The 27,110-nt window shown below is 47.5% G+C and overlaps 2 protein-coding genes across 3 annotated transcripts in view; one reads left to right on the forward strand and one right to left on the reverse strand.

The window, feature by feature from the left end:
* The first annotated feature begins 692 nt into the window (after positions 1 to 692).
* Positions 693 to 10,039, forward strand: ZNF3 (zinc finger protein 3). 2 transcript variants are annotated; one of them, XM_070362244.1, is made up of 6 exons: positions 693 to 844; positions 1,977 to 2,104; positions 4,084 to 4,220; positions 5,215 to 5,306; positions 5,578 to 5,704; positions 7,392 to 10,039. In XM_070362244.1, exons 3-6 carry the CDS (start codon positions 4,166 to 4,168, stop codon positions 8,459 to 8,461), a joined length of 1,344 nt encoding a protein of 447 aa, XP_070218345.1. In that variant the 5' UTR covers positions 693 to 844; positions 1,977 to 2,104; positions 4,084 to 4,165; the 3' UTR covers positions 8,462 to 10,039. The 2 variants fall into 2 exon arrangements, with proteins under 2 accessions (XP_070218345.1, XP_070218346.1); XM_070362245.1 differs by having other exon boundaries at positions 4,134 to 4,220.
* Positions 10,040 to 19,412: 9,373 nt separating this feature from the next.
* The window catches only part of LOC102285514 (zinc finger protein with KRAB and SCAN domains 7), a 31,369-nt gene continuing 23,671 nt past the window's right edge, over positions 19,413 to 27,110 (reverse strand). Inside the window, 4 exon segments of the mRNA XM_005893138.2 lie at positions 19,413 to 20,647; positions 21,691 to 21,883; positions 22,172 to 22,230; positions 22,233 to 22,653. Of these exon segments, the coding sequence (XP_005893200.2) occupies positions 19,812 to 20,647; positions 21,691 to 21,883; positions 22,172 to 22,230; positions 22,233 to 22,653 (1,509 nt within the window). The 3' untranslated portion in view covers positions 19,413 to 19,811.

The raw sequence follows: 27,110 nt of genomic DNA on the forward strand, positions 1-27,110 counted from the left end.
GACACTTCCAGGACTCCTCCTGGAAGGGAATAAACGTGAGTGAACCACGAAGCGTCGCCCCTCATTCCCTCAAGCGTTTCACTTATTTCACACTTTCTTCACATAGATGGGGCTTCACCAGTTTTCTTCGGATCTGAGTGGATCTGGATCGGTAACTTACTCAAGCCTTTTCTGCTCGCATCACTTGTACAGGTTTTTGTCCTCATGTGAACTCTGATGGGCCAGAAGGTTTTCTTCAGATTTTAGTCATTTAAAGGAGGCACTTTTACATGAAGTTGGTCTGTTTGGAAGCATAAGCTTGATTTGGAAACTTCAAATATGGGTGAGTTTTCTATATCGAATCCTTCAGGCGTCCTCCTGTTGGCCGCGGGTCAGCTGGGGACTCGGATCGCTTGGAACCAGGGCGTTTGGCTTGGCCCTCGGCAGCCCCACGGGAGACAACACGGGCACACAACCGGCACCCGCTGGGCACGCTGCGCCCCGCCTTCCGCTCCCCAGCCGGGCAGGCGCGCCGCAGACCAGGTGCGCGGCGGCGCCCTCCCTGCCTGGCCAGCAGGGGGCGCGAGGGGCGGGGACGGCAGGCCCTCCTTGTCGCTTCGGCGCTGGGGCCCCGCGCCCAGTCAGCAAACCACCGAGAGGCGAAGACCTCCCATTTTCCTAGAGGGAACAAGTGGACGTGGAGGGGGACATCCAGGATGGTGGAGGGGGTGACTAAGACCGACCCGGAAGCGAAACGGAGGGGACTTCCGTTCTTTGTTCTGTCCCCGGTGTGTGGGTCCGTGACAGTGTCCAACGGGGCCTGTTTGGTGTCCGGTCCCCTAAATCTACCGTCCCTGCCCCCAGGGTGAGTCCGGCCGCCCCCAGGGCTCGAGGTGGGACGGAGGCAGTGATCGCCGGAGAAGGGGTGGTGTCCCTGCCTCCGCGGCCCGCGGGGTCCCCAGGACCACCTGGAGCAGGGTGCCGGGCGGCGGGGGGGCGCCGGTGCCAACTCTGCTTTCCCCGGCACCCCGGCACCCGGCCCCTGACCGCCGGCCCTGCGTCGGGGGAGGAAAGGGGCTGCGGTTCTGGTTCTGCGACAGCGCCTGGCTCCAGCCCTTCAAAGTTCCAGTATGGCTGGAGAGGCATCCCTCTCTTTAAACGGCCGATGACAGCGACCCTAACTTGGTCCTTCCCGGAAACGTTTTCATATGATGTTAACAGTTATCCGCGCTCCCGGTGGGAGGGAGGGTTTAATCAGCTGGGAACGGACCAGAGAATGAGGGGTTCTAGGAAGCGCAGTTAGAACCATTCAGATGACAGAAGAATCCCCCTGGCGCCCAGTAAATCTAGTCTTTTTCGGAGAGGTGTACAACTGGGTCCCATTTCAGCTGTATTAGGTCCCTGATTTGATTCGCTTTTCAACTGGGATTGAACACAGACCGACCCGGTGTTTCCTTTCTGAAACTCATGGAGAGAAGCAGGATCCTGAACTTGAAATCTGTGGGGCACTTAGAGGAACTAAACCTATTTATTATCTCCAAGAAGAGAAGTTGTGGAGAGTGGGCATCATCTGGTTTCACCTGTTTGGTGGAGAGTCCTGCGGAAGGAGAAGGTTCTATCACACAGGACACTAGGACTCTGAGGTGAAAGTCCAAGTGGTAGATTTTTTTTCAGTTAAGCATCCAAAGCCCTTTCTAATGGCTTACCTGTACAGCAATGGGACAGACTCCCTGAAGTAGCCGAGAGTGTCTAGTAGCAAGTTAGCTGCCAGAACCTTAAGAACTGGAGAAGGTGTTTCTTGTCTTGGGTGGGAGGTTGACCTGGAGAACTGTGATTTCCATTCCAGTTCTAAAGGTGCAACACAAATACCAGCTGTGGTCTTAATCAGTATTTATTAGCATAGGTTCTTTGTCTTTTCCTCTTAACTCCAAATATCTAGATTAGAAGTGAAGTTTACATAAACATTTGAAATTCCTTTTTCTTTTTCTTTTCCTTAGTCCTACAGCACTGATAGCAAATAAGTCTGAACTCCCAGGGATTTGAACAGAGGCTGCCAAGTTCACAATAATTGCTACTCTGGCCTTCTAGAGACTAACTCCAGAGAAGGAAGGAAAGAGTCCAGCAGGTAAAGCTTCCACGACTTCTCACTGCCCGGTCATCCTTCCCGGAACACTGCATCTAGGAGCACTGCAGGGGGTCGCATGGGCAGTGGAGCAGGGGAAGGGCCCTGCTTGGACCTGAAGCTCTACGGGCACAATGGGGGTTTTTCTTTCTGTGAGAAACATTGTTCAGTGATCCAGACACTGGGGACTTGTTCTCAACAGTATGCCTTTGAGCTCCAGCTTTGGTTAACCCAGCTGCGAGGAGGGAGTGCTACTTCTTTCTCTGGAGTCTGAGCCTCTGACTTTCCTTTCTAAGGAGAGTTTAGACTGAGAGCGGATTTATTGGGAGTGTCTGCTTATAACCAGTCCTGGAGATTGTCAAGTTGGGCAATAGGAAGAAGAAGATGGCTGACTCTGAGAAAAAGCTGAAGGGCCCCAGCTAGGAGGGTGATGATAGCAAGAGGGTGTGTCACCTTGATTGTCAGTGGGCCTGGCTCATGCCTGATTCCTTGCTTTTCACTATATAATGGCATTGTGATGGGCCTTCTACAGCCCCTTGCTGCCCAAAGACTAGAGTTCTCTGAACTCTGAGTGACTCTAGGGGGCCTTCTCCTTTTATATCTTAGGTGAATGCAACGGTCACTCTTGATTGTTTTACTCCTTTCAGGAGTACCCTGCAATGTAGTTGGCACTCAACAGATGTTTGTTATATGAGCAGATGAATAAAGAGAGGGAGGCAGACAAAATCCAGGGGTTTTCACCTAGGTTCTTGCCTAAGTGTCAGGCTGCTCTGAGGACTGCTGCACTCTTCTCAACCTGTTGATTCTTGAGGACAGACTTGTACTTGAGATTCAAATCTTAGTCTAGGTACTAACTTGACACTCACTGTTATTCACTGGAGCAACAGAGAACAGACCTCTTGATTGCCGTGGCAACCAGGGAGCAGGGACCTTAGTAGGGATAAAAATGGAGTAATAAATGATAGTAGGCTTTTTAAAAAGCATTGGTTCTTGCTTCAGGGACTTACATTCTGATCCAAGGAAATCTGTTATGAGAGAAAGGAGATAAAAAAGCAAGGTGGCTGCTGCTTCTCAGGGCGAGGAGACACAGCAACTGGGACTTTTCTCCCAGAATCTGGCGAATATGTCCACCCACACCCTGTGATGAGACTATAGAAGGACCACAGAAAGGGCCCAAATCCGTCAATAACATCCCACCGTTGACTGAGACTGAGAACAGAAAACTGTCTCAGGGAGAAAGGGAGGAAGAATCTATCTTTTTTTCTGGCCATGCTGCATGGTTTACAGGATCTCTGTTCCCCGACCAGGAATTGAACCTGGGCCACGTCAGTGAAAGCACTGAATCCTAACCACTGGACCACCGGGAAACGCCCGAATTTATCTTAATAGATCTGCACTGTCTGTCCTAGTTCTGTGAGACAGGGTTTTTAAAATGAGACAGAGAACTTCTGGAGGTTCTGGAAGTATTCTGTACTATCTGTTATTTGGGGGCTGTTTCTTGGCCCCTTTTCCTCTAAAGAGAGCATCTACATTTACTATAACGGCTAGAAATGTACCACAGTAAAAATTTTTTTTTTCTTTTTAGTAGAAGAAAAATGTTTATGAGGATTAAAAAAAAATCTGTATACATTTGTCCATTATTCCAAGTATACTTAAAACTTGATACTTAGACATTTTGCCAGCTGTAACACTCTTTTTCACTGTTCTTCATTTGAGTAATTGCTTAGTATTTAACTTTGTTAATGGCATCATTTGGCACCTGTGTTCTCCATTTTTGTTGTTAGAACTACCACCCAGTGTGAATTGGGGAGCCTAAAGTGGGATGTTGTCCAGGAACTTGGGCCTTTGACCCAAAAGACTAGTCCCAGTTACTGCATTTCCTCTTGCTGTTTTGGTACTAACTGAAATGCTAGTTCCCTTCTTTCTGTATGCAGGAGGGTTTTTTAAAATTATCTTTGAACCTTGAACTTTTGCTTCTGTAGTGCTTCCACCTTCTCATACAAACCCTGCTTCCTGCTGACTCTGAAAATAGGAGACCAGAGATCCGAGCTTCTAGTACGACCCATGGAAACTCAGGCTGATCGAGTATCTCAGGAACCTCAGGCCTTGCTTGAGAGCGGTAAGGAATTTATCCTTTTATTCACTTACTCAGCAGATGCCCATTTAAATCGCTCATTCACCAGGTGCCGGGCTAACTGCTGGAATCCTGACTGGCGAGGACATAGTCTTTGCCTTTCACTAACTCCTAGCCTAGTGGGGAAGGCTGACTGAAGCCATTCATTAAGTACGGCTTGATAGGTTTTATAGCTGAGGCATTTTTAAGGGCTGTGGGTTCCTCATGCAGCATTTAGAAAACTGTGACAATCACCAAACTCCCATTTTCCAGGTGCTTTGTAACAGCCCTGGTTTGTGCTCTTCTGGAGCATGTGCTTAGGAGAGCTCTGGGGAGTTACTTTGGAGATTACAGGCAAAAAGGGTAGAAGGAAGAGGAAGGGTGTGAAAAGTATTTGTATTTTGCTCTCACAGACTGCCACTGACTTTGGAGCCAGCTTGTGTCCAAGGAAGTATTATTCCCGTGCTTATCAAGAAAACGCATTTAAAACATTTTTATCTGCATGCTTCTACAGAATCTAGTATCTGCAGAGATTTAGTCTCTCAGGGACCAATATGTTAACTTAAGAATTACAGGAAAAGATACATAATCAAACACAGAAACGGGAAACACTTAGAGTGTGTAGATTTGATCTGGGGAGCGAGAAAATAAGAGAAGAATCGTGGGCATTATGACTTGCTTCAGAGTTGGAGTGAAGCTAGCTTTCCTCTGGGTAAGAAGTCCAAGAGATTGAGTTGGAATGTGGAGAACGATGGAAGAGACACGAACAGGATAGCTGGTGCCTCCTGGGACAGACCAGAGAGCCAGGGTCAGCAGGGCTGTGGGCGTCTCTGCTCAGGCCACGAGGCCCACGCTGGCCGTGAGCACCTCTTCCAGTGGCAGAGGGAGTGAACTTAGAGATGCAGGAGTGGGGGTACTAGGTTGTCTGGACCCAGGAGTTTCCGTAACGGGTGGAGAGGCTCAAGTGCAGATCGACTCTCACGGACCCTCTCGTCCTCAGCTCTTCCTTCCTCAAAAGGCCCCACGTTTTCTGACAAGGGCGGTCTGGGGGATGAGATGCTGGCAGCTGCGCTCCTGAAGGCCAAGGCCCAGGTGAGCCGTGCTTTACCCTTCTTTCCCTTCCCACTTTGCGGAAATCTCTTGTGCAACAACATCCTGTTCTGTGCTTCCCCCGTCAGGACCGTGGGACTCCCCCACGGAATCATGGACTCCACTTAGTCTCAGCCTCTCCTGTCTTCCTCCACCCTGACTGCCATTCCCACTTCCCAAATGTTGGGAAGTGTTACTCAACCCCGAATTAGCTTTTGGCTCCACCAGCCTCATCCCTGAGCCAGAAATTGCACACGAGAACGTGTCGTTTCAGGAACTGGTGACCTTTGAGGATGTGGCTGTGTACTTCATCCGGAAGGAGTGGAAGCGTTTGGAGCCTGCCCAGAGGGACCTCTACAGGGACGTGATGCTGGAGAATTACGGCAACGTGTTCTCCCTGGGTAGGAACGATGCTTCCTCAGTGAAACTCCCTTTTGGCCTTCCTTTGCCTCCTCCTTTGCTAGTAACAGTTGAGTCACTGAAAATCATTATCTAAGGACTGACTTCGTCTCAGAAAGTTCTGACAACAATAATAGTGACTCCCATTTGCAGTTTGTAGTTCCTTAAGAGTGTTTACAGATAGTCTCTCCTTCAGTCCTCACAATGTTGCAGCTGTTGAGGCAGCCAGAATTATCCTCATTTTATAGGTGAGGAAAGAGAGCTCAGAGGTCTTAAATGCTTTGCATACAGTCATATTGCTAGTGACTGGGAAGACCCGAGCCCTGGCCTTTAAACTCTCAATCTGTTACTTTTTCTCATGTTATTCTCAGGACTTAACATTAACATATAACCTAGAGATTTTCTCAAAAGATTCACACATTGGGATCCCTGAACATGTGAGGCACTGCTCTGTGTCCAAGTGAAGATTCTGGAACTCTGTCAGGCTCCTCCCCTTCTCTGTTGGACTTCCTCTAGGGACCTGTTGCTTTGTGGATGGACCTCGGGTAACTGCTGCCCTTGTAGAAATTTCACCTTGTGTCAGGGAGCAGTTGGCTTCTTAACCTTTAAGCCTGTGGACTGTTCCTTTCTTCCCCCTCACCCACTGTCAGGACGTTTTCCTGGGCAAGGCCAGGGTCTTCCCCGCTCCCATGGGAGGCCTCCCTCTCTGTGTCTTCTCTGTCCCCTGCAGGTCCTGGGTCTGGGATTGAGCTCTGGGCCATTTGGTATGAACAGGATAAACCTTGTCCTGTCTTTCCCCATGAGCAGGATTCCCTTTTCTGAATTTTGACGTGATCTCTGGGCTGGATTGAGAGGAATTGCCGAGGGGCCTGGATTGGAAGGGAACTGAGAGCAGAGAGGTCCTGAGAGGCACCTGTTCGGGTGAGGGAGGAACAGCTCTTTCTGTCCCTAACGCTCACTGCCCTGCCTTGACTCCTTCAGTTACTGACAGACTAAACATGCTAACCATATGGACCCCTTCCACTTGTCCTCTATGCCTGAAGTTCCCTTAGAAACCCCAGAGCGCTGAGAGTGGCAAAGTCAAACATAGAAACTGTTTACAAATCCGCTCAGTTAGCACAGTGTTCTAGGCCCAGGGCTGGAGGTGGGCTGACCTTTGTCTCTTGCCTGTTCCCATGGACTTGGTGAAGGTGACGTGACTGCAAACCAGAGTGTCCTGTTCCCCTGGGGCTGCAGGGCTGCACCCTTGTTGTGGCTTCCTGATCTGCTGCTGCTTCTCCACACCCGGCTGTGTCTTCCTGTGGGAGACAGACTGGTCCGTGTTGCGTTTCTTGTACCTACTCCCTTTCATCCTCTCACTGGCCCGGCTGTCACCATCTCCCAGTTTATCTTGAGCCTCTGACCTCTAGGACTTTGTCACTTCATTAAACAGTTTGTCCTGCCTCTGCCTGATCCAGTTTTCTCTTCACTTCCAGCTTATTTCTCGATTTTCCTTCTTTTCTCCTTCCCTGTTTCTTTGGCCCAGTTCTCTTATTCTGCATCAGCTGCATACAGCCTGGGCAGGCCTTTTTGCACATTGATAAGTGGCATGTGCTTTTAGCCTGTGAATATGATGTGATTAGCCTGTCTCTGGTTTTGAGCCTTTTTTCCATAAGGAATAAGTGATATTTGTGTTCTATATTGTGCCAGATGGTGAGACCAGAACTGAGCCTGATTCTGAAATTTCTGAAGATAGAGGATCACATGGGGTGCTGTTGGGAAGATTCCAGAAGGATATTTCTCAGGGTCTTAAGTTTGAAGAAGCCTATGAACAAGAAGTCAGTCTGAAGAGGCAGCTGGGGAGCTCCTCTGGAGAGAGACTGAATAGGAAGATGCAGGAGTTTGGTCAAGTAGCAGCTGAGGAGCAGCGAGCCCCCACAGGAGGTAGAAGTGAGAAGTGCGGCGATCTGAGGGACAGCTTCACGGTGGGCGCCAACCTCATTTCCCATCAGAGACTCCCTGTGGGGGACAGGCCCCATAAGTGTGATGAATGTAGCAAGAGCTTTAATCGAACTTCAGACCTCATTCAGCATCAGAGAATCCACACTGGGGAGAAACCCTATGAATGTAGCGAGTGTGGGAAGGCCTTCAGCCAGAGCTCACACCTAATTCAGCATCAGAGGATCCACACTGGGGAGAAACCTTACGAGTGCAACGACTGCGGGAAGACCTTCAGCTGCAGCTCAGCTCTCATTCTCCACCGGAGGATCCACACGGGAGAGAAGCCCTATGAATGTAACGAGTGCGGGAAAACCTTCAGCTGGAGCTCCACCCTCACTCACCACCAGAGGATCCACACTGGAGAGAAACCATACGCTTGTAACGAATGTGGGAAAGCCTTCAGCAGGAGCTCCACCCTCATTCACCACCAGAGGATCCACACTGGAGAGAAGCCCTATGAATGTAACGAGTGTGGGAAGGCCTTCAGCCAGAGCTCACACCTCTATCAGCACCAGAGGATCCACACTGGAGAGAAGCCCTATGAATGTATGGAATGTGGAGGGAAGTTTACCTATAGCTCAGGCCTTATTCAGCATCAAAGAATCCACACTGGGGAGAATCCCTATGAATGTAGTGAGTGTGGGAAAGCCTTTAGGTACAGCTCTGCTCTGGTTCGCCACCAGAGAATTCACACTGGAGAGAAGCCTTTGAATGTAATGGGAGTGAGCAAAAGTTCCCTCCAAGTCACTGCTGAAGTAAATATCAGAGAGTCTACGTGAAAGAGAGGCACACGCCGGTTTTCCTCACTTCCTGAGTCTCCAGAGCTCCTGCCTTACTACCTGAGTATGAACTTAGGACGTGTCCCTTCCGACTCCAACCTTTCACCTTAGAGAACGGGGCCTGTTGGGCAAATCATCCTGGCCCCGTGATTATTAACCTAGTCATTTTTCCCAGGAATGATTCCAGCCTTGAAGAATTAGGCTGCCAGCAACAGATGGAGCGCTGGGAGCAGAGGAAACTCTGGGATCAGTCTCCTTCCATTTGGGAGGGGAGTTTGCACTAGACCATTTTTCTCACACCAGAAGAGCCTTTCCACAGTGGGGATGGAAGCACAGTAGGAATAAAATTCCAGGGGTTCCTCTAGTTGGAGTTGGCACAGTCAGCACAGAAGAAAATGGAAAGAATGTTCTCGGTTGTGTTTCGTGCTAGAAAGGGGAAATGGAGGCTGCATTTCAAAGTCACTGCTTCTAATCCAGCTTTAAATTTTGATGAGGATTTCTTCTTTTGATAAGGAATGTGCTATTTTGTTTCCTGACTTCATTAATCATGGAAATCTGGTGCTGAGGGACTTGTTATTTCATTGGGCAGGTGTAGGGGAACACTGAGAGGTTTTCTGTAGTGACCATGTATCCTCCCGGGCTCTTGGAGCAGCAAGACCAAACCTCCACGCATTTGGTGGAGAACTCGCTCATCCCTTTTATGACAGGACTAATGGCAAAGCCCAGGTCCTCCGTGAGCATAACCTGAGGGGAAGGATCCAAAGCCTTTAGTGCTGGCCTCAGTTTTCCTTCTCTTCTCTTCCTCCGGCCACTCCTGTGATGGAAAGTGATTTAAGCTAAACCCCTAGCTACCAAGGATGCTTTTAAGGAGCTCGCTCAGCCAGCTTGCCCTGCCCTCTGAGACCTATGACCTATGACCTCTGGCCCCAGCCACTAGACCTCTCCCGACCCCACCTCTGACTTCAGCAGCCAAGTGTGAATGCAGAGAGCAAAGCCCTGAGGAGGAAGCTTGGGCCTGAGCCTAGCGGAGGGCTCCTTGCTGGGTTAGGATGGAGCTCCCCAAGTTTTCCCAGCAGAAGGGATGACCTTTCATTCTGTTTTCCCAATCCTGCTCATCTGTAGCATAAATGAAATGCACTATTAAACAGAATAGTTTTTCAGAAGGATGGCTTGAGTGTGTCTTTGTGCAGGGGCCAAATTTATTTCAGTTTAAGCAAACATTAGTGACTATGAATGGAATCTTAAAAAATTAATCTTTAAAACTTTTTACAAACAACCATTTATTTCTCCTCTAATCTCAAACCTGGAACCTCCCTCCCTTGACCCCAGCCTGTCCTCTGCACACGGCACACTGCATGCCACACACGGGCTGTCTCATTCTCATGGCCGCTTACACACGCCTGCCTTTAGGGTTTTACGTGCTGCATGTCCTTCTGTGTGGTGCAGTACTTCGCACCAGCAACCAGGACTGGAAAGGTGCTTCTGAATGTGGGATCCTTGACAGGAGCCTACTTAGATGCTGGGTCACAGTGGACATAGTGAGGAAGTTCCTGGAGGTCCAGTGGTTGGGACTCGGTTCTCTCACTGGGTGCAAGGTTCAATCCCTGGTTGGGGAACTAAGATCCTGCAAGCCATATCACACAGCCCAAAACAGAACAACAGGCACATTGAGATTTCTTGGTTTGGCTCTTGGCAGGGGATGGGGGGTTATGGTCATGAAGAAAGCTGAGATGGAGAAGATGAGGAAATGTCTGGAACTCTAGCCTCTGAAAAATTCTGGATCATATACTGTGATTGGCCATCTAATATGGTTTTAATTTTTTTAAACTCATAATTTTGGCTCTTCTTTGATGCCCACCGCAGACTTGAGACTGACTTTGTTTCTCCAAGTGCAGACCATGAACCATCACAGCAGGGTCACTAGGCTGCTTGCGAGTCACACAGGTGTCTGAGTTCTAGTCAGACCCATGAAGTATACTTCCTGAGGGTAGAGCCTAAACATTTACACTGAGAAGAACTGGTCATGAAATGGAGAACGTTTCTAGGAGCTAAACGCTGAGCAAGGCCTCACTAGGTTCTGCGTGGTGAAGGAGAGGAAGTGCAGCAGGAGGTGCCTGCTCCTCGTGTGCAGGTGCAGTTGTGAAGCTCTGGGAAAGACTCCTGAGCACGTGGAGCTGCTGGGTGATGGCCTGTCACTGCACGGGAGGGCTCAGTCCCTTCTCTGCCCTGGCGCTGACTGCCTCCACTCCAAAAAGATCATGACCGTCACTCCTCAGAGCTTCTCACGGGGACCTGAGATTCAGCAGGGCCACTGCATGAAAAATACATTAAAAAAACCACCTTTGAAATAGCTATAACATCTGATTCACCTGAGTGTCGAGATGATTCATCCCTTTCCACCTGATTGCTCTTTTCTGTCCCTAACTGGGCATTCCTCCATGTTCAGTCACGGTATCAGTGGTCTCTTTCTATGCCTATGCCGTTACCCTGGGAACCCATTTACTCCAATGACCTCAACTATTAACTTCAATTAATTTTTACATCTGCACACGTGGTCCTGATCTCTCCCAACCTCCAGTCTCTGGTCTCATCAGACTGTGGGGCATTTACATTTGGGCCTTTTGAAAGTTTCAAATTGTTTCTTTCAAACCAGATACATTTTTCCCCCATAAACTGGCCCCTCTCAGAATTTCTATAAATTGCTCAAGGTCAAAACGCCTGAGGTGGTGGTCCAGTGGTTAAGAATCCGTCTGCCAATGCAAGGGACACGGGTTCAATCCCTGGGAACTAAGATACCACATGCCACAGGGAAACAGCCTGTGCTCTCCAACTACTGAGCCCTCTCACCCTACAGCCTGTGCTCTGCAACAAGAGAAACCACTTCCCTGAGAAGCCTGTGCACCAGGAAGCTAGAGAGCAGCCCATGCTCACCTCAATGAAAGCCTCAGAGCAGCAACAGAGACCCAGTGCAGCCAAAAAAATAAATAAAAATTTAAAAAGATTAATTATTCTCATCCTCTTACATCTGACCAGCATCAAGTCCCGAGCAGGAAAGATGGATTGCTGTTACACGGCAAGGTTTCAGAATTGAGGTCTTGGAGGCGGGGGGATTTCCAAGTGAAGGTCATAATAGAAGCAAACCCGTGGCACATACTCTTCCTGACCCTTTCCCAAGTGGTTTTTGTATGGCCACATGGTGATTTATAGCAAAGGAGCAGGGAGGGGGTCAGTGGATGGGAACTTTCTAAGGGGAAGCTTTAGGGGTCAGAGGGGTTTGGCTAAACTGACTTAGGATTCTTGCTGGAGAAAGGGCAGGGTAGTTGGACATCTCCCTGGGGTGATGGTGCGGGATGACTAGATATTAAGGGGGTTCAGATGTGAAGGACAGGGGACTCACTAAAACTAGATTTTACAAGGAAGAGGGGGCCTAAGAAAAGGTTTGGAAGTCTAAGGTTTGCTTAAGCAAAAAGTCTGTCACATCAAATAGCAGGATGGTAATGAACCCCAAACACACCCTGTGTTCACTTCCCCTGCATCGTGCTCCAGCTACCTACCTCCAGCCAATGAGAATTAGAATCCAGAAAGGCCTTGGAAAGCATCTTCAACCTCCGCTCAGTACCCCCTGGCAGATGGCTCTCCAGTCTTCGTGGTGCTGTGTGTAGGGATGGGAGGCTGGTCGTTGCCCCAGGCAAAATCACTGGATGTTAAGTTGTGCTGAGTGCCGCCCTCTCCTGCGCTCCTGCCTCCCACTCTTAGCTCTGCCTTCTCACCTGTGAGTGATTCACAGGGACATTATCAGTCAGAACAAAAATAACAAAGCAATTTTATCCCTGATGCCTCCTGCCCACCCTAAGTTATACCTGTCCTTTGAGCTCCAACTGAAATAACTCTGAGAATATTCTGTGTTCAGTTTCCAAGTAGGGGAAAAGCCTGGTTTTACCCGAACATGGTAGTTGCCAGCAGTGTGAACCACAGGGTGGTGATAGAAAAGAACATCTTAGCAAACTGTTCCTTTCTGATTAAAAGATTGTCTTTAAAAGCTCCCCAAAGATTTTTTTTTTTTTCTTCAAGGAAATCAAACCAGTCCATCCTAAAGGAAATCAATCCTGAATATGCACTGCAAGGACTGATGCCAAAGCTGAAGCTCCAATACTTTGGCCACCTGATGTGAAGAACTGACTCATTGGAAAAGACCCTGATGCTGGGGAAGACTGAAAGCAAGAGAAGAGACAGAGGCAGCAAAGGATGAGATAGTTAGATAGTATCACTGACTGGATGGACATGAATTTGAGCACACTCTGGGTGACAGTGAAGGACAGGGAAGCCTGGTGTGCTGCAGTCCACGGGGTCGCAAAGAGTCAGACATGATTTAGCGACTGAACAACAAATGGTTTATAGTTTAAGTTTTTTTCCACTTAAGCAGTCAGGTGCATTAAGTATATCAATAATGAAGAACTGAAGGGTTTTTTTAATGAATAAAAATTCTCATGGACTATCATCTACACACAGATAAATATGGTCACCAGCGTGGTTTCTTGGGAATGACAAGAGACTCTCAGCACCTTCCTCCACAAACATGGTTTCCCTCGTGTATCCCTTGCTTTGGCTGATGACGGCAACTTCCCCGTCAAGCCCCAGACGTGGGCGTCGTTCTGGCTTCGCTACTTTTCCTCTCCACATCCTCTCCCTCCACGTCTCCAGCCCATCCTGTACGGCCCATTCCGGGGGCTTCCGCAGCGGCCGAAGCCGTCTCTAACTTGTTCCGGACTTTGGCACCAGCCTTAACAGCAGGTCTCTTTGCTCCCAAAGTCTCCTCCAGCCCATTGGTCCTGCCTGTGCTGGAGTCATCTCTCCTAAATGCTGATTGGATGATGGCACCTCCAAGCCGTCCAAGGGCCCCTTCTCATCCCCCAGGTCAGAGTCCAGATTCTTCCTGTGGACACAGGGCTTCTCACTTCCCGGCCCTACCCACTCTCCCGACCCTCCTCCCCTCCAACACACGGGGGGCAATGCAGAACGGTAGTGACAGCGCCCGGATGTCATTTAATGCCCTGTGCCTTTGCACATGCTAATGGCCTTCCCCCTCATCCACCCAACAAGCTCCTATTCTTCTCTGCAAACCTCCTCCTCTGGAACTTTCCCCTAGTCTGTGGAGCCTTCCCAGGGCCTGGGGGACGCCACCTTCCGGCCCCACCAGGCCCACCATTTCCTCCAGCTGCCTCTGCACCTTGTACACATGCTCGATTGTGCTCATCTTCTTCCTCCTCTGTCTTCTCCTTATTTGTTCATACCTCTGTCTCCTTCACTCTGGTGGGGGTTTTTCCTACATTTTTACACATTTCTACCACGAATAAGTATGGCATTCATAATCAGAAAAAAATATACACCAAGGAAAAGGGAAAATAAAGGTAGTAAGGAGTACCAGCCATGGAGCACATGCTGTGTATCAGGCATTGTTCTAAGCGCTTTACCTGATAACTCATTTAATCTTTGTAGCCAGCCTGCGAGGTGGGTACTATTATTGCCCCATTTTTATTCCCTTTTCTTCAGGAAAGAAAAAACGAAGGAGAGGAGGGAGGGGAGTTCTCCAGGCACAATAGACGGTGCAGGGAGACTCAGAGGCACTCATCACAGTCTCCCCAGATCTCCTGCCACTGATCCTTGAAGCTCTTTGCCAGCAGCTCAGTGAGTGCTGTGGGGGATACAGAGATGAACCACCCACAGCTCCTGCACTAAGGGGACGCCAGCCTAATGGGAGCCAGAGTGAGACCCCAGGAGAGGTTGGTAACCATCATGACAAGGTATCTTTACTGACCATCTATGCGCCAGCATGGACAGGAAAGTCAGCATTATCTTCATACGATCATATGTGCTGTTAGTCATATTAACACCTCTCTTTTTATGGATGAGAACCTGATACATGATAGAGACAGTAAGCAGTGGAACAGGGGTTCAAACCCAGGCAGTCTGGCTCTGGAGCTTGGGTTCTTACTTACACCACGGTGTTGACTCTGCAAATTAAACGGGGAGTCACAGGAAGCCAGCTGGTATTCCACATGGACAGAGCACGTGGCTGGCACAAAAAAGCTTCAGTGAGCAAATAGCATTAAAGCTGAATTGAGAACAGGGGTCAGTAAATACAGGCAACTGTTCCTTTTTTAGTTACGAGGGTGTGACTTCTCCTTCCCTCAAGACTCCATCATGTTTCCCTGGATACCACCCCACACCATCTCGACATCAGTCACCGTCACCATCATGCCCGCGTGCAGGACCTTCTGTGCTGTGTGTTGTTCCGTGTGGTACAACACTCAGGCTGGGGGCAGGCGGACATCATCACGACAAAACTGTCCAGAACTGTGAAATACCACTGCAACCCTCTTCCCTCCCGGTCTGCCTTACCACAGTGTGGACTCCAGACGAAAAGTTCCAATGAAAAGGAAGTTCAGATGGTCTCTTTTGCAGGAAGAGGCTGATGCATCATCAGACTCATGGAGTAGCAAGTGACCAAAAAAAATTGCTCATAAAGCTACTTATGTCACCTGTCTTGTATCCTGAATTAAACATAGAAGTTCTGAGTAATTCATATCTGCTCTAATTACATCATAGAAACACTGAACTTCACCAGCTGAATGATCCTCTGGTGTAACCCCACCCCCTTTTCTTTACGTCTCACACCTGTCTGGGGACTGTCACTCTGTCCTGTCAGATTTCACCACTGACTCCACAACCCACCACAGAGGCCTCTCCGCTCACCAGCCTCCCCAGGACCCTAGCCCCTTCCTCATGTGCTTGCCACTTACTTCCACTACAGTGTCTTTGCTGGTACCGTTCCCTGGTTGCAGCGTCCTGCCCTTCTTTCCAGGTTGCTGAATTCCCAGTATGTGCACAACTGGGGGAAAGCACTCCAAGCCCAAGGACAGCAGCTGCAAAGGGCTCTTGCAGAGGGCTGTTTGCCACATGCGCAGTCTAGAGAGGGGTGCTGCCATCTAGGAAGGTTGTGCTCTGAAAGTCGACTCTCAGATGGGAGGAGATTTTCTCACACAGAATTCTTGATCCTCGATTCCAGTTGAAATGGATGGAAAATTTCCCGATATTACATGCAAGGATTAACTGCTGGTGTGAATCTTGTCTTTTCACATCCGAGTCCCTGGCCCGGTACATCTTCTACTAAGCAGCAGCCTACATGGGCGTCCACTGGCCTCCACGGCGTGAATCCTCCATTGCTCCACCAAGGCTGGCCACTTGGCAAAGCCTTTGCTTGAGCTTGTGTGTTGTTTTAAAAACAACTTTATTGAGATGTAATTCATCGCCATATCCAGTGGTCTTTAGTATCCAGAGTGTCTAACCAGTCATCACAATTTGACATATCCTAGAAAGAAACCCCACACCCTTTAACAGTCATTCCTCACCTCCCAACTCCCCCAGCCCTAGACAACTTACCAGTCTACTTTCTGTCTCCATGCATTTGCCTGTTCTAGACGTTTCATGTTAACTGGAATCATAGTCATACAATATGTGGCTTTTCTTGTCTAAGCTTCTTTCACTTAGTATAATGCTGTCATTTCACCTGTGTATGTTGCAGCGTGGAATCTATACATCATCCTTTGTACGGCTAAATAATATTCTATTCTATGGATGACCCCATTTTGTTTATTCTTTCATCCACTGATGGAAACATTTGGGCTTTTTCTTCTTTTTGGCTATTATGAATAACGTTGCTTTGAACATTTGTGTACAAGTTTTTGTGTGGATGTTTTCATTTCTTTTGGGTACATATCTAGGGTAGGAATTTCAGTCAAATGCTGTATTTAATGAGGAAATGCCAGACTGGCTTCCAAAGTGGTTGTCACATTTTACATTCTCACTGCCAGAGTATGAGCTTTTGAATTCTCTGCATCCTCAACACTTGATGTTTTCTTTTTTTATTACAGCCATCCTAGTGGGTATGATGTGGTTTCATTGTGGTTTTGATTTGCCTTTTTCTCATGGCTATCTTGAGTACCTTTCCTTTCCATAAACTTATTGTCCACAGGTTTATCTTCTTCCTTTGCCTGTCTTCAATTGGTTGTCATTACTCAGATGTAAATATATTCAATATAAAAGTGACTTATCACATATACACGATTTGCAAAAATGTTCTATCATTCTGTGGGTGGTCCTTTCACTTTCTTGACAGCATCCTTTAAAGCACTTTGATGACGTCCTGTTTCTCTCTTTCTCCTTTGCTCCCTTATGCTCTTGGTATCTGGAGTACGTTGGACAGAGAGGTGGAGGCTTTGCTGCTCACACACACTGGGAGTAGGACTGCCAGATAAGATGCCCAGATACTCTAACCCTAATTTCAGACATTGAATAGTTTTTTCAGTATAAGTATGTTCCAAATATATTGTTTACCTGGAATCCAAATGTGCTTTTATTTGCTAAACCTGGAAGCTTGGCCAGGAGTCCTGTGTATGTGTGCATATGAATGTGTGTCTGTGTGACATATGAGGCAACGCTCATAAGCATCTTCAAACCAAGCCGGCCTCACAGTCCCGGAGACAGTGACCTTCCCAGCCCACCAGGGGTCCTCAAGCGCTCTCCTGGAGCGGAGCAGGCACTGGCCTCCTAACTGTGGGAGGTGGGCACTGGGGCTGAGCAGAGCTCAGGTAGACCAGTGGTCTTCCCCCATCTCTGAAGGTCCCCAGCAGACCTGAGCACTGGTTGCTGACATTAGCACCAGCTCAATACTGCATCCGGTACTGACTTGCCCTCCTCTCTCTCCTTGCTTCCTTACTCCTGCTTCCTCTAGTTCCCTAAATAAACTCTCTGCCCCCAGGCCCTTATCCTGGGCTCTGTCTTAAGGGAAATCCAAACTCTGACAGTTGGTACTGGAAGTGGCCCTAGAAATTGAGTGCTCAGGATGGGATTCTGGAACAGGTGGTTAAAAAAAAAAGAGAGAGAGACTGGTGATAAACTCAATGGTGGTTGGTTCTGTGACCCGCATGTTACTGGGACAGAAGCAGTTATAAGGGCTGCAGAGTTTCCCTCTCTCAAGCTTTGAAGAAAGAAAACAATAGACTCAGGTCAGTCAACTATCTATTGAGGGCACGTCGTGACAGCCAGAAGTCCTCCGGGTAGCGTTTAAGCGTGCACCTTCTGCAGTGAAGGCAGGCTGCTCTGAAAATCAGGTGCAGGATTTAGTTGTAAGGGTGGCAGAGCTGCAAAGGTGGCTAAACAAAAAGCCTCGCCTAGTCACTGAGGCCAAAATTCCAGGCCCTGACTGGGGTCCTGGTATCCGAGATGAACATTTCAGTAGCAGTGCTTTATCACCTGGAATCCTAAATTCCCTGAGCCCTCTGGCCTAACAAAAGCACCTCCCTTCCCCCTTGATGCAGAAGAGCCTCATTTTGCCTGAAGACCATGCAAAGATCCCACCTGACTCAGGTGCCTATCAAGATTAAAGCCCGTTCTCCTCAAAATCTGTCCCCACCTTCCCCAATACATACAGACTGCAATATTGTGATTTATGACAAATATGAATGTAGTCACTAGACAATCTGAGCAGGCCCCTAAGTCACAAGGGGTGTAAGCAGGAGACCCACATTCCCACGTCCTTTACCTTTGCTGAACTGATGTCTCTCTGCTCACACCTATGGCTTTATTTCCCTTTGATGTGCTGGAACAAACAAGTAGGGTTTCTGTCTCACAGAGGGTTCAGCTCAGTATTTTGATGTGTGAACCAAAAATGTGCTGATTCACACGGCCCTGCTCAGGAGTGGCCCTAAAGGCCAGAGAGGGGAAACTGGTGGGCAGAGCTGTGAGCTGTGTAATGAGCACCAACTTTTCGTGGAAGGAGAAAGTGTCTCCTGGGCTGTCGCTTGGCTAGACAACGGGTCTGCCAAAATTAAAGCTGAAAGTCTGGGACAAAGAGATCGGAGGAAGATTTCAGCTGATGGACTCATGGGAGCTGAAGAAGTGTTTGGACCTTTGTCTCACTTCAATGCCCATCAGAAAGTACCACTGCAGAGTCAGGATGGTAAGGGACAGGACAGACCTGGGGTCCAGGCCCTTCTCACCAGAGGACGAGACGCAGGTCTCTGGGCTTAGCAGGTTCCTACTATTCCTGATCTGGACCAGCAGCTCCAGTGGGGGCCAGAAAGACACCCAGCTGCGCCTAGTCACTTAATTCTGTGGGCCTCCCTGAGGATCTGTCCATATCCAAGCACTGCTGAATCTTTTTCAATAATGACTCCCTCACCTCCCGCCCTAACATATTTGGCTGGTGCAAGGACTCATTACCTGTAGTTTAATCTTATTCCAGGATGGCACGTGAGGCAGTTTCCTGCGATCAGAACTGGTACTAGACATGACACTTCCTTGCTGTCCTCAATCCTGGCATGACAGGTTTGCGTGAAGGCTAGAGCTGCAGCAGCAAGGAGACATTTCAGTGACTACCAATAAGAGATGGAAAAAAACTCACAAAGATAAGCAACCAACAGGAGCAAAGAGTGAAGTCGGGTTTCCGAGTAACAGGAGGACCAACTGGCCAAAAGCCACACCTGAAACCAGAGAGTCTGCAGTCACAGGGAAAAGACAAGGTCGACTGATTTAAGGTAAAATCATACTCTACTACTGGCTTCTGGAACTCAGAAGGAAGTGTCTCAAGGAGTCAAGATTTTCAGACTTTGGCAGAGACAGAGTACACAAGACCAAAAAGGATGTGAGGCTGACAGAATGTTCCCAAAGACAAAAAAAGAAACAGTGTTCAGTATGTAGGAGAAGCACAACAAAGACCAAGCTGCAGCTGCTCTACATACCTGGCCGCAACTTCCTAACACACATTCGCAAGTACTCAAAGTTTTATTTACCCCAAATCCAAATTTTCCAAAAGCAAAACCAGTAGGAAGCTTCCTCTTTCTAGAATAGGGTTGATTAACATTTTTTTTTTTACAATAACAGTCCTGAGGCATTACAAGAACTTTTAAAGTTTATTCTGAATCAGATTAAACTGTGTTCAACATGGCTCATTTCTTTATAAGTCATAATCTTGAGTATATGTTAAAACAGCTAAACAGTTTTAATGCTTTTTCTTTAATTATACTGGATACACAGCAGTGTAACTATACAAAAGGCAATGCCGGCATGGTGTATGGGACGTCAAGTGTGGTGAGGGGACCCTGCCCCAGTGAGTTGGTGGGCAGGTGAGGAACCCACCCTGTCCCTGCCTGAGCTCTCACTCCATCCCCTTCACATTGAGTCAAACAAACAAAATCTACTCCATAGTTAACTTTGCAATTATTGGGCTATCTCTAGCATTCACGTTCTAAAGTAAGAAAAACAAAAACCACCAAAAGATCGTACCTGATGGTTAAGATCCTTCTCCCTCTACAATGTGGACTTTCTGATGTTTGGAAAGATTGGACTTACTACAGAAGGTTTTCCCACAATCACTACACCAATAGGGCTTTTCCCCAGTATGGATTCTATGATGCTTATTAAAATTGGAGCTGTGGTTGAAGGCTTTCCCACACTCCTTACATTTATACGGCTTCTCTCCAGTATGGAGTCTCTGGTGAGAACTAAGACCCGCGTGCTGACTAAAGCTCTTCCCACACTCGTTACACTGATACGGCTTCTCCCCGGTGTGTATTCGGTAGTGGCGAATGAGGCTGCCTTTGCCACTGAAGGCTTTGCCGCAATCTTTACACTGGTAAGGGGCCTCTTCAGTGTGCATTCGCTGGTGCTTAAGGAGGTCTGAGCTCTGACCGAAGGCTTTCCCACACTTACAGTCATAGGGCCGGTCCACCAGGTGTGTTCTGTAGTGAAGGGTCAGGTTGGAGCTGTGGCTGAAAGCCTTCCCACACTTGGTGCACACATATGGTTTCTCCCCAGTGTGTGTTCTCCGGTGTTTAGTGAGGTTGGAGCTATTACTAAAGGCCTTCCCACACTCAGCACATATGTAACGTCTCTCTCCCGGGGCAGGTTTAGTCACTACTTCTCTACCTTTAGCAGAACCTTTGTCTTGGAGGGGGGTTTTTGTTCCTCTTTCCTTTTCTGGATTTACCCACTGCCTTTCTAACCTGGCCTCACATTTATCGGTGATAATCATGGGAAGTGTATCCCTTCTGAATCCTTCTGCATGAGATTCTTCAGAACTTCCCTCCTTATCTGTTGATTCCTCATTCTGGGTCTTCGACTTACGATCTGAAACAATAAGCAGGATAAGGACATGTCAGTTGCTTCCTGTCACGAGAAAAAAACCTAAATGAGAAACAGAACCATCAGGTGACACTGATAGATTCTAAGGGGTAACCAAATACCATTCTACAAAGTCACAGTATCACGTTTAAGACAAACAGGTCATTATCAGATCTAGTTTACAACGCCAGACTTTCATGCAAGCCCCTACCAGAAGCTATCATGGCATGAGCAGTACACAGCGCTGTCTGCCAGGAGAACTTCATATATAGAGGGAAATTAGGCAAAACTTCAGGCAAAACTAAGCATACTGAGACAGCAACAAAGAAGCTGGGTGATGTTCAGGCAGAAAGAAACAAGAAAGAAAGATTGTAGAAGGGTCAAAGTTGGTAGCAGGAAATAAAAAGCATAATTAAGGGCGAAGAGGCTAATAGCAAACTCACAAAATTCGGATTCTCACAGAAGTTGAATGTATTTAATAGCAATAAAAGAGAACGTTTGGTCCATTTATAATCATTCTAATCCCAGATCCTTGGTAGTTTGAATGACAGTACTTAACTCCTATGAGGGTTTAACTTTCATCATTTAAACTATCAATACATGTTTCCTGTCATTCTCTCAGTTACAAAGCAACTCTTGAAATCTGACTGAAGTCATTAAGCTTTTTTAGACCATTTCACTAAGCAGTCACCCCTCTTAAAAGTCCACCTACCCATCCACACACAGAAAAGGAGAAAAAGAGAAATCCACACTGAAAACTGATGACAGCAGGGCCGCTAAGTCATGAACAAATGAACCAGCACCATCTCTTATCAGTTCATTCAACCTGCCCTCACCTCCGTGAACAGTCCCCTTACCAAACTTCAGCTCTCCCTTCAAGGGTGTCATTTGTTCCCACACCAAGACTGACTGAGACACACCTGAGGGAAGAAAGGAACTCATTCTGCCTGTCAGCCCAGGGGACCTCCTGACAATCAGGAATGAGGATGACTGTTTCTTCCACCACAAAGGCCTGGGGCACCAAGCCGGGGCCTGAGAGATGGTCCTACCTCGAACCTTCCTTAGCGCGGGAGTGAACTTCTCCTCTTCACCAGTCTCTTGGATGTAGAGGGGCCCCCAGGACTCGTATCTGTGACTGGTCTCCACAGACTCTAGCTGCGGGCTGCTCAGGGACTCCTCCGCCATTCCTGAGGGTGACATCTTCTCCCATGACCGTTTCTGCTCACGGGGAGGTGGGGACACCTAGAGACAATTATGAAAGGCTGGGTCTGTGCACAGCTCACTTTAAGAACCAGAATGAAAGAAAATCTCAGAACAGCTATGTAGAACCTCTAGAAAAGAGACCCTCCATTCCATTCAACTCCCAAGGGTAATCCCTCAATTCCACACAGGATAACAGAAGAAAACCAGGAGGAAAGACGGTCTAGCTCGGCGGAAGGTCCTGTCAGTCACTCTCAGCATTGTGGACACACCCACCCCTGCCTGGTCCGCTGGGCTCTCAATCTCGCGGGGGAGGGCGCCCCGGCCTACCTGCGGTGCCGGCTCATCCAGCTCCCGTTCCAGATCCTCCAGGAGAGTGACGGCCTCTTGGCGCTCTCTGGGCAGTGCTCCTGCACCCAGGCCTGGAGCTCCTGGGGCAGGATGGTCAGGAACTGCTCGAGCACCAGCAGCTCCAGGATCTGCTCCTTGGTGTGGATCTCGGGCCGCAGCCACTCGCAGCAGAGCACCCGGAGCTGGCTGAGGGCCTCCCGCGGGCCAGGGGTGTCGTGGTACCCAAACTGCCTGAAGCGCTGGCGGAATATCTCCATGGGAAGGCGCTTCCCTTTCTCTTCCTCCTCCTCAATCTTCACAATCACAGGCCCCTGCTCCTGTGGAGGCCTAGGGCCCAGAACTGTGGCCATGCCCAGCACCTTCATCTCGGAGGTACTCCAGAAACAGCTGTCACTACAGACAGGATTCCGTGGAGCAGGAATATTGGTTCCTGTGGGTTTCTGGTTCTTTAGGGCTACACGTTAAACCTATGAAAATATGATTACCATAAAATTATCAAAAGAAAAAGTATGCTTTTTGGTCTCTAAAAAATTGTGGAAATTATAGCCACTATAAAAATACCATATAACGATGACTATCAAAAATCTTGCTAGCGTCAGCTCAGCAATATTCTGTTTTGATCTGATTTTGTCTTCATTCTCTGAAAGAGTGATCTGTGGCTCAATTCCACTTTTGCATAGCTAGCTGAAGAAAATGAAAACACTCATTCAAAAATATACATGGGCCTTCCCTGGTGGCTCAGTTGGTAAAGAATCTGTCTGCAATGTAGGGGATCCAGGTTCAATCCCTGGGTGGGGAAGATCCCCTGGAGAAGTGGCCACTCACTCCAGTCTTCTTGCCTGGGAAATCCCACAGAAAGAGGAGCCTGTGGGTGGGCTACAGTCCATGAAGTCACAAAGAGTTGGACACGACTTAGAGACTAAACCACTCAATATTCATACCAGCATTGTTTACAACTGCCAAGATATGGAAGCATCCTAAGTGACCATCAACAGATGAACAGCTAGAAAGGGGTGTGCGTGCGCAAATACTACTCAGCCATAAAAAAGAATGGAACCATCTGCAACAACATGGATGGATGGACTTGGTGGGTATTATGCTTAGTGCAACAAGCCAGAGAGAGAAAAACAAATACTGTACATTGTCACTTACATGTGAACTCTAAACAATAAAACCAGTGAATGTAACAAAAAAGAAACAGACCCACACATACAGAGAACAAACTAGTGATTACCAGTAGGGGACAGAGAAAGGGGGAGACGGAAAAGTAGAAAGTGAATCGACAACAGAATCACCCTATTATTAAATATGCTCTGAAAGAAAACTCCGTAAGTTAATTAATCTTACATGCTTATGACTGGCCTTCCTGACAAGCATGTTTTCAAACTCTAAGCAGCATCTTTTCTGTCATATATGTGTTCTTATACTGGATCTGAGTAAGGAAAATTCCAACAGTCTCAATAAGGAGCCAAAGACATATCCCCTGCCTTTGGAACCTCCCTCCCCACCCCACCCATCCAGGTTGATACAGAGCCCCTGTCTGAGTTTCCTGAGCCATGCAGCAAAGTATGCTCATTTCTAACATGCATGTCAGCCTCCATGGATCTGGTCTGACTGCACCTGAAATATCGTGCGCACACACACACACACAATATACACATAATCACCATGAAGGAAAAAAGGAAAAACACTAACTGATATTTCTGGGATAGAGAATTATGTATGAGTTCAATTTTTAAAAGTCTTTTTCATTTCCTAAATTTTCTTTAGTGGATATTACTTTTGTAACTAGAAAAATCATAAAATCTTTAAAGGATCATAAGCAGTTTTTAACAAACCAAGATAGATTTTACTTCTAATGCCCAAATTCTATGGTCTTCAAAAAAAAAACAAAAAACAACCCAGGAAAACAAAAAAGCACCAATTCCAGCCCATGCAGAACCTTCCAACAAAGGTACATGTCTGTTACAGCTTTTATATCATGTATTTAGCTTTACACATTTGGGAAATATGTATTTAAAACATATTTTATATGACTCTTCCCCTTTATTTCTGTGATCAATTTGGGTAATTAAAAATACAGGAAATGGAGTTCTAAGAATGAAACCTCAATATGCAACCTCGCTTTTATGAGAAAGTTGGTAATTATCAGCTGCTAATTCGTGCAGAATTCTAGGGATGATAGCTGAACTCCCCTCTATGGTACCCCAACTCTGAAGCATCCTACAAGGCACCACTGTTCCTGCACAGGACCAGAGTCAGCACTGAACACTCCTTTATGCTGCTCTCTGCAGTCAGTATGCCACTGAAGCTCCCAGGATGAGGGTTACTTGAAAACTGAGCAGGGAAGCACTGCCGTCTTGTCTCTAGCACGTAGGAACAACTCTAACTTAACTATTACAGAATTTCCTACTCTGGCTAGAGGAGGGCACCCCAAGAACAGAGGGACTCTCCATTGGGTGGCTCAGCTTCTGGGATTCAGCCTGGGAAATTCAGACACTAGGGGTTATAACTCGGCACAGGAGGCATTAAACAGGGTGTGTCCTGCATCACGTTCACATGGGAACTGTTACCCTGAACTTAGCAAATCCAAACACAGATGCCACTACATCAAACCATTGCCTTTGCAAAACACTTTAGGAAGAAAGTTTTCCTAAATGTTACTGCTGAGTACCGTCAGTAGTAACTGAGCCCAGTAGTTCAGTGATTTATTGTAGCACACCAGTTTTGCAGTGCCCGCAATTCAAATTCATGCCTCAGTAAGGCCACCAACATGTGGCAGGCTGGGCACCTGGAGCCTTCTTCCTAATTGCACTCACTCTCCTTGATATCATCTGGTTGCGTGGCTTTAATTACCATCTATTTATTCACATTCGCCAATTCACACTCTCCAGCCTGGACCTCTCTTCTGAGCGCCAGACTCTTACAACCAACCACCCACTTGACCTTGCCACCAGCATGTCCAGCGGCTTCCCAAACTTAACGTGTCCAAAACTGCACTTCCCATCATTCCTCCAAAGCTACTCATCTCAGTGAATGGCAATTCTACTGTTCTGTTTTCTGGAGCAAAAAAACCCTGGTCATTCCTGACTCCTCTTTCACATTCTACACACAATTCAGGAGTAAATCTTGTTAGCTCTACACCCAAGAGATTCAGAATTCAACCACATCTCACTTCCTCCAACACTGCTGTCCCAGTCCATCATCGGTGCCTTTTTCTTTTTTCTGCCCCACCACACAGCATGCAGGCTCTTAGTTCCCTCACAGGGAACTAAGCCCCCTGCAGTGGAAGCGCAGAGTCTTAAACGCTGGACCACCAAGGAAGTCTCGGTTGTCTATAAAATATTATACATCAGATCACATCATTCCTCTGTTCACACCTTTCAAGGCTTCGTGTCTCATACGGAGTAAAAGCCAAAATCATCACAGGACAAAAAACAAGGCCTCAAGGATTTCAATCCCTGTTGCCTCTTGGATTTCCTTGTCCTTTGTCTCTCCTCTTTCTTCCACCTGTCAGACTGGTAAAGAATTTTTTTTTTTTTTTAATCTGATAATGGTTTATTCCCACCCTTACCCTGTCAAAGCCAGTATTTGGTCTTGACCAAACATCTGGTCATGCTGAGTTTGTCTAAAGGTTCACTTAGGGATGCCCTCCAGATCTTGGCTTCTCAATTTTTCTCAATAAATAGTTTATAAAATAAAAAAGCATGTGAATAGAAAACAGAGGTTTCATTACTCACATTGTCTTCAACCACAATGAACTATCTTCTTTAAGCTATCTAGACTGTTTAGCACAAAAGGGCCAAAGAGCAAAAGTTCATAGTCTACAAGCAGAAGTGTTTATTCTGTTCCGAGTTTTTTCCCCTCCTTTAGGCCAATTTCCCAAAGCTTACACGCCCCCCAAAAGTGTCCCAAATCCCATTCTAGAAGATCAAGCATAAATGAACCAAGTTATTATTATAAATTCTAACAATTAAATGGGATTTACCTATTGCTGCTAGAATGTTTTTTTTTTTCCTCCTAGAACTTTTAAAATGTTGCGGCCACTGCTGCTGCTAAGTCGCTTCAGTCATGTCCGACTCTGCGACCCCATAGACGGCAGCCCACCAGGCTCCTCTGTTACCCTTAAAATGCTACCCTTTTGTAACTGAAAACTCCTACGCAGGCAAATCTGATAATTTTGAGGCACAGATTTCTACTGTTGGATAGTTTTCTGAGTTTCTTGCTTCTTTAAACTGCGCCAAATTCTGCATCACTTTTTCTATTTCTTCACTGATCCTAGTTCGCTCCTAGTCCAAAACTTACTTTCTCCGTAGTAGCCTTCCAACACCTGAAAACAGTTGTCTTGCTTAACTCTTTTCTTCACAACTCTTCCAACTGTTCCTTTTATAACAGGAGTTTCTAAGTACCTCACTCACCAGATCACCTTTCTCTAGACAAACTGTAAGTAAACGGCCCTCTAAAATGGGTTTCTAAACTTGAGCAGATGCCTGTTACGTACTTTCTAACCTGAACAATGCCCAACGGACTTAGTCCCTCCCATATTTCAGACAATACACAAGACTTCCGAGGCTCAGTTTCTTAAATCAATTAGCCTTGAATTTGGACCGCCTACTTAGAGCCCGGGAAATAAGAGAAAACATCCCTGTTCTAGCTGACTGGCGACTGGGCTCACCGAAGGCAGAAAAAAACTGCTTTGTAACGCGAAAGAGACCAACTTTCACTTGTTAAACCCGGGGGTGGGGGCAGGGGCGGAAATGCTTTCACGAGAGCAAAGGCCTCCGCCATCTGGGCCTAGGTAGGGACAGAGGCCTCCTCCCACCTCCCTCCCAGGACCGGTCTGGGGAGTCCCCAGAGGCCACAGCTGCCTAATCCACTCGTCCCTCCCCGCACCCTTTCGGCGGAAACTCCCTCTTCC

Source organism: Bos mutus, chromosome 25, assembly GCF_027580195.1.
Source record: "Bos mutus isolate GX-2022 chromosome 25, NWIPB_WYAK_1.1, whole genome shotgun sequence".
In the NCBI taxonomy this organism is placed as follows: domain Eukaryota; kingdom Metazoa; phylum Chordata; class Mammalia; order Artiodactyla; family Bovidae; genus Bos; species Bos mutus.